The 11,368-nt window shown below is 36.6% G+C and overlaps 2 protein-coding genes across 2 annotated transcripts; both read left to right on the top strand.

The window, feature by feature from the left end:
• The first annotated feature begins 1,051 nt into the window (after positions 1 to 1,051).
• Positions 1,052 to 6,974, top strand: LOC128282052 (pentatricopeptide repeat-containing protein At1g12775, mitochondrial-like). The gene is made up of 5 exons (XM_053020266.1): positions 1,052 to 1,215; positions 4,532 to 4,639; positions 5,158 to 5,247; positions 5,721 to 6,308; positions 6,446 to 6,974. The coding sequence occupies exons 1-5, from the start codon at positions 1,052 to 1,054 to the stop codon at positions 6,972 to 6,974; spliced, it is 1,479 nt and encodes a 492-aa protein (XP_052876226.1).
• Positions 6,975 to 7,010: 36 nt separating this feature from the next.
• LOC128281864 (pentatricopeptide repeat-containing protein At1g63400-like) lies at positions 7,011 to 8,676 on the top strand. Its single transcript, XM_053020007.1, has 2 exons — positions 7,011 to 8,140; positions 8,228 to 8,676. Exon 1 carries the CDS (start codon positions 7,011 to 7,013, stop codon positions 7,908 to 7,910), a length of 900 nt encoding a protein of 299 aa, XP_052875967.1. The 3' UTR covers positions 7,911 to 8,140; positions 8,228 to 8,676.
• Positions 8,677 to 11,368: the final 2,692 nt, after the last annotated feature.

The raw sequence follows: 11,368 nt of genomic DNA, 5'->3' as shown, positions 1-11,368 counted from the left end.
ACTATAGATAGCATCACATCTCTCTTAATTTTCTCCCTCCTATGGTCGACCATGATGTGTGAAAAGGTGGGTAATTTGGCTCCTTGATTTGAGTATAAAATCATGCTATATTTAGCCATAGGGTGGACGATTTCTCAAGCAAATCTTGTGTGATGATTTTCAACATTTTACCAAGTGCGAGGACCTTCAAATAATTGTCCCAAAATTGATTTCTTGGCAACCCAATTGTGGTTGCTGAATTGGGCATCTCTCCTCTTAGATTGGACAATTCCATGACCCATTAAGCTTGCAAATTGATCCAACATGTATCATCTTTTTTTATTGGTTCAAGGTGACAATTAAATGACCCAATTTTTGCATGGTTTATGTCGTGCAACACATGAGAAAATAGTTCATGTCCATTTAACATTATGATAGGCTTAACTCTATGGTCCCCCTACACCAGTAAATTCAACATATTAATAAATGTCATGAAATAATTAAGTTTTATGCAAAAATCATGTAATAGAACACAAATTTGCATACTTTATAAGTTCATGTCCATTATTAACATTTAATCAAAATTCACTTAATTAATTAACAAATACTAAAGATTAATATTTAATTCAAGTAAAAAGTGGTAAAAATTACTAGAAAAATCCTATATAATTATCAGTTTACAATGACAAAATAATTATTTTCAATATTTGAATCAAATGCTCACTTTGATTCTCTTACGGGATTACAGACTCATTTAGATTATCTATTAAAATAAGTTGCCTTTCTCACAACGTAAACGTTCTTACACTGTCACTTATCTTCAGTTAGAACTTAAACGATCAATGAGCTATTATTTTTTTGTCACAATTTCGCTATGCACGCAAAATATGAAAGACAAAAAATACAAAAGACATGATAGTGAAATGTAAAATTAACTTTATTTATTTATTCATCGTTCAAATAAAAAAAAGTAGTTACTTGTTTACTACAATATGGGCATATTTCCCAATAGTTAGGACTTAACTTGGAAGACGGTAACAGTAATTTGAGGCAATAAGATGGTCAGGCTGATATGGAGTACAATGCGAAACAGATGCCAATTGAAAATGGTGAAGGAAAGAAGAGGCCTAAGAATGAGATTGGAACTCAAAGTTTTATTGGAATAGAAGATAAGATAATGGTGAGGGAGGAAAGACTAGTGGGGAGAACCCATTTTCTATTGACGGCTACCACAAGGCAAGTCAATCAATCACAATAAAAATCTTAGAGTTGGAATGTCCATGGTTCGGGGAGCCTACGGGCGGTTAGAAGAGTTCGACATTTGCTGAAAATGTATAGTTCCCAGTTTGTCTTCTTTATGGAGACTAAATTGAATAATAAAATTCGATTACTTGAATGAGTTCAATGTTTCTGCAGATGGATCGCGAGGTGATTTAAGCGTAGCTTGGAAAGGTAATAGCACTATCTCCCTTAAAAGTTACTCAGTGCATCATATTGATGTGAATGTCCAAGAGTCTAAGAGTAATTTACAATGGCGTTTCACCGGGTTTTATGGGGCTCCTTATGTTCGAGGAAGGAAAGATTTGTGGAGGTTTTAAAGTTGTTAAGGACTTTACAAGATTCCCCGTTGATGGTATATGGGGATTTTAACAAAATTATGTACTCCTTTAAGAAAGTAAAGGGTGATCCTAGGGATGAGAGGAGGATGAGAATGTTTTGAGGAGTTTTAAAATATTGTTACTTAGTGGATGTGGGCTATTCTGGAACATGGTATACATGGGAGAGGGGGAATCTTCCGAAAAAAATATCAAAGAAGGTTGGACAAATGAGTGGCTAATCAAAGATTGTTGAATTTGTTCCATAACGTAATGGTACGACATTTACCCTATTCGTATTCAAATCACTGCCCCTTCCTTATCCAGATGAAGCAAGACGTTCATCAAAGACTTATGCGGTTTCAATTTGAGGCATAATGGGTAATAGAAGAATCCTTTAAGAAAAAGGTTAGGAAGCTATAAGGTGGTGATGAAAGTGATTTGTTTGGGAAGCTAGAGCGAGTTTCGAACAAGTTGCGTAAATGGGCCAAATGATTCGAAGGGAAAGGGATGAATTTCGCCGCCAATTAACTAGTAAATTAGGTGATTTGTTAGAAAAAGAGAGGGATGATGTTATCCTAGAAAAGTTGATTGACTCGAAAATTAATTAAATCTGGAGATTGATAAAGACGAGATGTTTTGGGAATAGCGAGCGCGTGTGAATTGGCTACACTTGGGAGATAAGAACACAACTTTCTTCCATAAGTATGCCTCACAGAAAAGGACTAATAAAATAAAGGGACTATAGTATGAGGATGGAAGAGTGAAGAAAGAAGAGTCTAAAATAAAGATAATTGTGAGAAACTACTTTCAAGAGTTATTTACTACTAATGGAAACGTGATCACCAATCATATGCTAGATGGGGTGAGAAAGCGTATTTCTAATGAAGATAATTTGATGTTAACCAAAACGTATTGTTACAGCCTTGAAAGGAATAAGACCTACGAAAGTTTCTAGTGATATGGTTTCCCGGCGCTATTTTTTTAGTGATGTTGGCATATCGTGGGCAGAGAGATTTTTTATTTTTGTTTGCAGGTATTAAATAGAGGTAAGACCCTTGACTCCCTAAACATTACCAATATTGTTCTTATCTTGAAAATTCCCCATCTTTTAAATTTAAAGAATTTTAGGTCTATAAGCTTATGCACTGTAATTTACAAATTGATTGCTAAAACGATAGCGAATCATTTTCAATGAGTGCTAAAAGGATGTATTGATAGTGCCCAAAGTGCATGTGTGCCAAAGAGACTGATTTCTGATAATATTCTAACGGCATATGAAATTATGCACTCCTTTATACAAAAACGATTGGGTAAAAAAAGGTCTATGGCATTAAAGGTAAACATGAATAAGGCGTATGATCGGGTTGAATGGAACTTCCTTCGTATAATGATGGAGCATATGGGTTTTGTCATGCCTTGGATTGATTTAATCATGCGGTGTATTTCATCTATTTTGTATTCGGTAATTGTTAATGGCAAGGTGAGGGAAGTTTTCAAACCAAGTAAAGGGCTTTGCCAAGAGGATCCATTAAGTTTGTTTCTTTTCTTGATCTATAGTGAAGGCTTACCCATTTTGATGAATAGGGCGTTGAATGAGGGCTTGCTTAAAGGTATCAAGATGAGTAGAGGAGGGCCACTAATTACGCATCTATTATTTGTTGACGATTTTATGTTATTTGGTGAGGCAAATGAAAGAGGTTCGTGATTTATAGAATATTTGGAAACAGTATGAAGACTGTTATGGGCAATGTATAAATTACAAGAAGTCAACAATTTCTCCGGCTCAAATGTAGTCGAAGGGTATAGGTTATCAATTTCTAGGGCCTTGGGAGTTAGGTACTCAGAATGATTATGAGTGATATTTGAGGCTCCCTAACATGGTTGGGAGAAGTACGAAATTGGCATTTCAAATTTTAAAGGACAAATTCAAGCAGAGAATTCATAGTTGGAGCATGAGATTTTTATCTCAAGGGGGTAAGGAAGTTTTCATTAAAGCAATCCTCCAAGCTATTCCTACGTACTCTATGATATGCTTTTTGTTACCTAAATCGCTTTGTGCTGAATTGAAGGGTATTATGTCTAGGTTTTGGTAGCAAAAAAGGCATGGCCAAAGAGGTATCCATTGGTGCGAATGGGGTTGGTTGTGCGAGTTGAAAGAGGTAGGAGGTTTAGGTTTTCGCAGCCTAACTAAATGCAACTTAGTGTTATTAACGAAGCAAGGCTGGCATCTTATACATCATCTAAATTCGTTTTTAGTGTAAGTTTTAAAAGTAAAATATTATCCAGAGAGTGATTTTTTGAATGCTAAGTTAGGAATTTACTATCGTATACCTGGCAAAGTATTTAGGCCACTAGGGGCCTTCTGGAGACGGGCCTCTGTTGGAGAGTGGGTAAGGATGACAAAATCAATGTTGTGAAGGATGCTTGGATCCCTGGATCTATTAATTACAAAATCAATTGTTCTATTCATGGTAATGGAATAACTAGAGTCTCAGAATTAATTGATAGCTTGCATGGATCTTGGAAAGAAGATGTGATGATGTGATTCGTGATGCCTTTTCCGTTGAAGATGCAGACAGAATTTTGTGGATCCCTCTGGCCACGGTGGAACACAATGATCTGCTAGTGTGGAAAGGTGAATCTTCGGGCGAGTTTTCAGTTAAGAGTGCATACAAATTATTACTTGACTCTAATACTGACTTTAATGCCCATGAGATACAAAATGAACTGAAATACTTTGACAAAAAATTATGGAGCCTTAATCTCCCAGCAAAACAGAAAATTACAATTTGGAAAGTCTCGAAATACTTTTACAGTACAGACAACTTAGATCAAATTCAATCTGCCCAAGATGTGGCGTGGGAGTGGAAACGATTGTACATGTATCCTGAGACTGTCATGTGTCAACAGTAGTATGGATGCATTTAAATTTAGTTTGTGTATTATCTAAACAGAATCTGGGGAACTGGGAGTGGCTCACCTGGGTTTTTGCAGAAGGATCGAGCAGCTAGTGTCGAACGTTTTGCTACGCACTTTGGGTTATCTAGAATGCGAGGAACAAAGTAATACATGAAAGGCAAAATAATTCAGGGAGGGAGTTTGTGAACATAATAACCATATTTGTGCAGGAAAGTGATGCTATGAGTAATAGAAGCCTTACCAAACATCTTTCTTCTTTAGAGTGGAAACCCCTAGAGAACGGAACCGTACGCATCAATTTTGACGCGGCTTTTAACCATCATCACTTCAGATCTGCCGTGGGGTTGGTGGTCAGAAATGATAGGGGGGAGGTTTTGGTCTCCAAGTCAGTGGTGGAGAATCGGATTGCCTCCTCTTTTGTCGCGGAAGCTTGTACATGCGCTCATGCAGTTAGGTTGGGGATAACCATGTGTTTGGACGCAGTAGAAATCGACGGAGATGCGTTAACAATTATAAAAAAATGTCAGGCTGATGTTGAAGACAAGCCAGAAATAGGAGCTTATATTAGAGAAAATACACCAGAATAAGGGTCGATTTAACAAGATATGGTTTAAGTATATTCTTAGACGGGTAAATCAGACAACTCGTATTATTGCCACAGAGAGTTTAAAGAGAGAAGAGGAGTTTTACCTGGAACGGAGTGTGCCTTCTTACACCGTCGCTTCGCTGGGGCTGGGAAGGCAGCTGGAACGTGAACCTGACTGAGAATCTCAAAGGTCTTTCGTACTATCGGAGAAGAAGATAAAGGATTTTGATGAAAAGCAGCTTCCTTTTTCTGATTTTGACGAAAAGTAGATTTGGGGAGTGGTGGGTGGCAGTTTCATTAAATTCGACTTGACAGGGGACTTTTAGTTTCCTTCTTCCGATTTCTTTTGTGTTTTCTTTTTGCCCGGTGGGTCTCGCTGCTGGGCTTCTGTTATCTGTTGAACTTTATTGCTGGGTCCAGTTCATTTTCAATAAAGTCCAGTCCTATTATTTAAAAAAAAATGGTCTCTCCGAACCAAATATAGTTTTGTCCTGACTGATTCAATTGCAACTGTACAGTGATGATATGGAGACGGTCATGAAGACGAAGAGAATAACCTCAACGATTTCTGGTTTTATTCTTCCTAATTCTCTTCTTTTTCCTTTTTCTAAACTGCCCGTTACGTGTTTTCTTTCCAGTTGTTCTACTGCTTCTGATGAAAATGTCAAGATGGGTATGTCCAAACCCACCTATCTCGAGAATTTGGTCATACATAAGTGTAAATCAAGATCCCTTGAGCTTGATGAAGCTCTGGGTTTTTTCAATTCCATGATTTCAATGAGACCCTTGCCCTCAGTTTCGGCTTTCAATTATCTGCTTGGAGCAGTCTCCAAGATGGAACAATGTGCATTTGTTGTTTCCATGTGTAAACAGATTATGGGTTGTAGTGACTTCCAACCTAATATCTTTACAATGAACATTTGGATCCTTTGTTTGTGCAATTTGAAGAAGGTGGACTTAGGTTTCTCTGTGTTGGCTATGATTGCAAAACTTGGTCTTCAACCTGACGATTATACCATGAATACTCTGCTTATTGGACTGAGCGACGAGGGTAAGATTAACAAGGCAATGGGAGTGTTTAGGAAAATATTGGAGACTGGATATCCGCATAATCAATACACTTTCAGTATTATTATGAGGGAACTTTGCAGATCAGGGAATTCTCGTTTTGCTGTTCTTCTTCTGTTAAAGATGAATGGAAATGGAAGCTTTCAACCTGATGCGCTGTGCTTAGTACAATTATTGATGGATTCTGTAAAGAGAATTGCATGGACAAGGCTTTGATTATCTTTCGAGATATGTTAGATAGGAGAATTAAGCCTAATGTTGTTACATTCAATTCGTTGATTAATGGATTTTGCAGCGTTGGCCAGTGGGATGAAGCAAAAGAATTATTAGTTGACATGGGTAACAAGGGGATTTCCCCTAATGTCTATACCTTAAATACTCTGATTTCTGCTCTTTGCAAGGATGGGAAGATCCAAGAAGCAATATTTGTATTTGATTTAATGACCCAAAGAGGCACAAGGCCTGATGTTATCACTTATACTATGCTAATTCATGCCTTATGCAAGTTTGGCGAATGGAGATTGGTCAGGAATTTCTTTGCAAACATGATTGCATCTGAAATTTTACCTTCCGTTTTAACTTTCAATTCCATGATATATATTTTATGCAAGGAGGGGCAGTCATCAGAGGCAATTGAAATTCTGGAACTAATGACTCGTAAAGGCGTGAAACCGGATGTTGTTACCTATAATCCTCTTATTCAAGGACTTTGTCATTCTGGGCAATGGAAAGAAGCAACAAGCTTGCTCAATAGAATGATGAATGAAGGAGTCCATCCTGATGTTGTGACTTTCAATTCTTTAATCAATGCTTTATGCAAGTAAAAGAGGACTTCAGAAGCCTTTACTGTGTTGGAATTAATGATACAGAGAAATGTAAAACCTAACGTTGTCACATACAATTGTTTAATATATGAGTTTTGCAGTTCGGGCAAATGGACGGAAGCAACAACCGTGCTCAATAGAATGATGAATGAAGGAGTACATCTTGATGTAGTAACTTTCAATTCTTTAATCAATGCCTTATGCAAGGAAAAGAGGACTGAAGAAGCCATTACCATGTTGGAACTAATGAGTCAGAGAGGTGTAAAACCTGACATTGTGACCTACAATTGTTTAATACGTGGATTGTGCAATTCAGATAAACGTGCAGAAGCCACAAGCTTGTTTAGTAGGATGTTGAATGGAGGAGTCCAGCCTGATATGGAAACTTTAAGATCTTTAATCAATGCTTTGTACAAGGAAAACAAGTATGAAGAAGCCATTAGCATGTTGGAACTAATGAGTCAGAGAAATGTAATACCTGACATTGTCACCTACTGCTTTTTAATACTTGGATTGTGGAGTTTAGGTAATTGTGCAGAAGTGACTAGCTTGTATAGTAGGATGTTGAATGGAGTCCAGCCTGATGTGGAAACCTTAAGCTCTTTAATCAATGCTTTGTGCAAAGAAAAAAAGATTGAAGAAGCCATTACCTTGTACAAATTAATGATTCAGAGAGATCTGAAACCAGACATCGTCACCTACAGTTGTTTAATACATGGATTATGCAAATCAGGACAATGTGGAGAAGCAACAAGCTTGCTTAGTAAGATGGTTGCTGAAGATATTGTACCTGATGTTGAAACTTTTAACATTTTGTTGGATGCTATCAGCAAACAAGGAACAAAAGAAAAAACTCATGAAGTACTGAAGGTGATGGATCAAAAAGGCGTGAAGCCGAATGAATTTACTTACAGGATAATGATTGAAGAAGTGTAAATGAATTTACTTACAGGGTAATGATCGAAGAGGTGTAAAGCCATTACCTTGTTTTGTGCCATAGTAAAGCTTTCCTTCACTCGGGTTGATTTTTGTTTTCTTGTGCTTGGTTTGTAGACAGCCTTTTTTTTCCCTCCTCCATAACACACTTTTCATCTGGCTTTGCTTGCTTTTAGTTGTCTGGTTTACTGCCATGATAATGCTTTTCTTCTGGTTTTGGTTTAACATAGGTAGGAAACCAAAATATTGTTTTTCTTCTGGTTTTGGTTTAACAATATAAGGCTTTTCTTTTTCCTCACGGTTTTCTTCTTGTTTAGGCTTGTAAATGTCATAGTTGGGAATATCTTCTTCATCGTCTGGCTTTGCTTGAGGGCTGTCTGCTGTTATTCCATCTAAACCATGCTTAGATGAATCATCACCATAACCAGGCTTCACTTTTCATACTGGTTTCTCTTTTTATGCCATAATCAGGCTTTTGCTTGAGGGCTGTCACCCCGAATGCCATCAATGTTAGAAGGAGAATGCCAAGGAGAGGTGAGAGAGCCTTGGCAGTGGCACTATTAATTCTATCGCTCTGGAATGTTATGTAATAATTATTATTAGAAGGAAATATAAGTGGATGAAGAATACAGGATGACACCGTTGCGTTTTATATGGGATTGGTCAAACTTAATCTTAGTTTACTAATGGCTAAGACTGTAGTTCTGAAACAAAATAAACAATGATTCTGGGTTTAAAATTATATGAGGAGAGGCCGACTTGAAAATTTGTGGACAGACCTTAAGCATTGGTTATACTTCATTTGTGTTTTCCTCGTTGGTGAAAGGTACATGACTCGTACACTAGTTTTGTTGCCAGATTCTTTCACCAAAATGCAGTCTGATTGTTTCTTAGACTTTTAGTTCAGAATTACTTCTCAAAAGTATTTTTGAGCCAAAAAGCACTTTTGAGTAAAAACTAAAATTTTCTGGTTCTGCTTTTGGTTAAAAAAGTGCTTTTGCAAAGCATTTTTTTTTATCCTAAAAGTATTTGCTCAAAAGCATCTTGTTTAGCAATGTTTTTATCTCAAAAGTGCTTTTTGGCCCAAAAGTACTTAGAAGAAATGCTAAACTAGCCCTTAATGAAGTTGAAATCAGTTCTACTATGCATATTATACAGTTGTGCTCTTGACAGAAACAATGCCATCTATATAGGCATTTTAGTGATCTTCTCTATACTTTCCTAAAGAGCTAGACAGGCTTTGGAAGGTATAGTAGTTGGAAATACATTGTTTGAGAACCTAAGATCTAGTAAGCTATGTACTCGGACTCGTGTGCTACGGTTGGATACTGGTACATGTCCAAAATGGTTATGTTTAATTTTCTAAAGTTGGAGGATCCTCTGCTTTTCTGGCCATTGCTCAAGCCATGACTGATCAACCATGTGTACAGAAAAAGAAAGCTATTTCTTGTTAGTGAGTACCTATGACTTCCATTTGGAGCTCCATAGCAGGAAGCTGGAATCGACCTCTTGAAAGCTATTTCTTGTTAGGTTTTAGTGATGCATTAGGCTACTAATGAAAAGGAAAAGATAAAGGAAGCAACCTATCCATGTTCTCAAAAGTATTGTTCCTTAGAAAACTAAACAAAATCCTGTAGCTGCAAATGTCTGGCCAATAGAATAAAATGACAGCTAGCAAAAGGATACTACACTATCATTTTAGTCCTTAAAAACTTAGTTCTAAAGGCAGGGAACATAATAGAAATATTTAGCAAACAGAAAAGGATATTCAGTATTTTCATAGCTCAAATCGCCATGAACGAGGGATTCGATCCATTGATTTATAGGAATTAATTCACTGATTTGTTACTTATAATCAAAGGAAGCCAATTAGTAATTGAATTTGCATGATTGGATAGTAGAATATAATTGGAGTACCTAAGTCAATTTAAGCGGGTAATTACAAATATTTATATTCAAATCTGATTATCTTATAGCTTTTCAAATAGATTTGTATCATATACGATTTAATTTTAAAAATTATTTTATACAATAATAATAGCATTTTGATTTGGTATATATTTTATTTTATTTTTATACTTTGCAAGTAACGGAATTTTCGTTTTGCTGTTGTTTTGTTGATAAAGATGAATGGAAATGGAAGCTTATGCTATAGTACGATTATTGGTAGATTGTGTAAGGAGAAACGCATGGAGAAGGCTTTGACTATATTAGAATTGAGGCAATAATTAATGGATTTTGCAGCATTGGCAAGTGGGATGAAGCAAAACGATTATTAGCTGACATTGTTAATAAGGGGATTTTTCCTTATGTCTTTATCGTAAATGCTTTAATTTCTGCTCTTTGCAAGGATGGGAAGATCCAAGAAGCAATATCTGTATTTGATTTAATGACCCAAAGAGGCATAAGGCCTGATGTTATCACTTATACTACGTTAATTCATGCCTTCTGCAAGTTTGGCCACGAATGATTGCGTCTGAAATTTCACCTGCCATTGTTACTTTAGATTCCATAATAGATATTTTATGCAAGGAGGGGGAGTCATCCAAAGCGATTGAAATTCTGAAATTGATGACTCGTAAAGGCGTGACACCAAATGTCTTCACCTATAATTCTTTCATTCAAGGCTTTTGTCATTCTGGGCAATGGGAGGAAGTGACAAGTTTGCTCAATAGAATAATGAATGGAGTCCATCCGAATCTAGTGACTTTTAATTCTTTAATCAATGCTTTATGCAAGGAAAAGAGGATTGAAGAAGCCATTACCATGTTGAATCTAATGAGTCAAGGGAGGTGTAAAACCTAATATTGTCACCTAATTCAGGTAGATGGACAGAAGCAAACAAGCTTGCTGAATAGAATGATAAATGGAGGGATCCATCCTCATGTAGTTACTTTCAATTCTTTAATCAATGCTTTATGCAAGGAGAAGAGGACTGAAGAAGCCATTACCATGTTGGAACTACTGAGTCAGAGAGGTGTGAAGCTTTATGGGGTTACGTACAATATAATGATCAGATTGTATTGTGGGCAAGGTGAAATGAATAAGGCAAAGGATGCCTTCGATTCAATGGGAACCCGGGGCTTATAAGATGTTGATCAATGGGTATGCGAAGAGTAAAAGTAAAGAGATTTTGAGGCTTGCTGACGAAATGCTCCAAAAGGGATTTACACTTAATATGGAAACTCACAGGATGCTTGGAGGCTGGAGAAGGCTATGAAAATTGGATGGTAATTAACATCTAATTGTTTTTGTTATTTGTTCTTTCAATTATCTTTATAGAAATGGAGAAGGATGCAAGTAGATTAGGTGATTATATATTGGTCTAACATCCAATATGCAGAGATTGCACCCTACTAATGAGGTATCTCCATGCGATTTACTGTCAGTTGTATGGATTTGCACGCTAACAATATATCAAATACAAACCCGCCAATATAACATCATCAAGCAACAAT

Source organism: Gossypium arboreum, chromosome 10 (assembly GCF_025698485.1).
Source record: "Gossypium arboreum isolate Shixiya-1 chromosome 10, ASM2569848v2, whole genome shotgun sequence".
NCBI classification, from domain to species: Eukaryota; Viridiplantae; Streptophyta; class Magnoliopsida; order Malvales; family Malvaceae; genus Gossypium; species Gossypium arboreum.
Note: the sequence above shows the minus strand (reverse complement) of the source record. Positions and strands in the feature narration are given on the sequence as shown.

Bases quoted from the DNA above. Each gene is read 5' to 3' on its own strand.
- LOC128282052 (XM_053020266.1), top strand. From the start codon at position 1,052: ATGGAGTACAATGCGAAACAGATGCCAATTGAAAATGGTGAAGGAAAG. The intron at 4,640-5,157 runs GTAATACATGAA...TTATTGCCACAG, and splicing joins TCTAGAATGCGAGGAACAAA to AGAGTTTAAAGAGAGAAGAG. The intron at 6,309-6,445 runs GTGCTTAGTACA...TGGATTTTGCAG, and splicing joins AGCTTTCAACCTGATGCGCT to CGTTGGCCAGTGGGATGAAG.
- LOC128281864 (XM_053020007.1), top strand. From the start codon at position 7,011: ATGATACAGAGAAATGTAAAACCTAACGTTGTCACATACAATTGTTTA.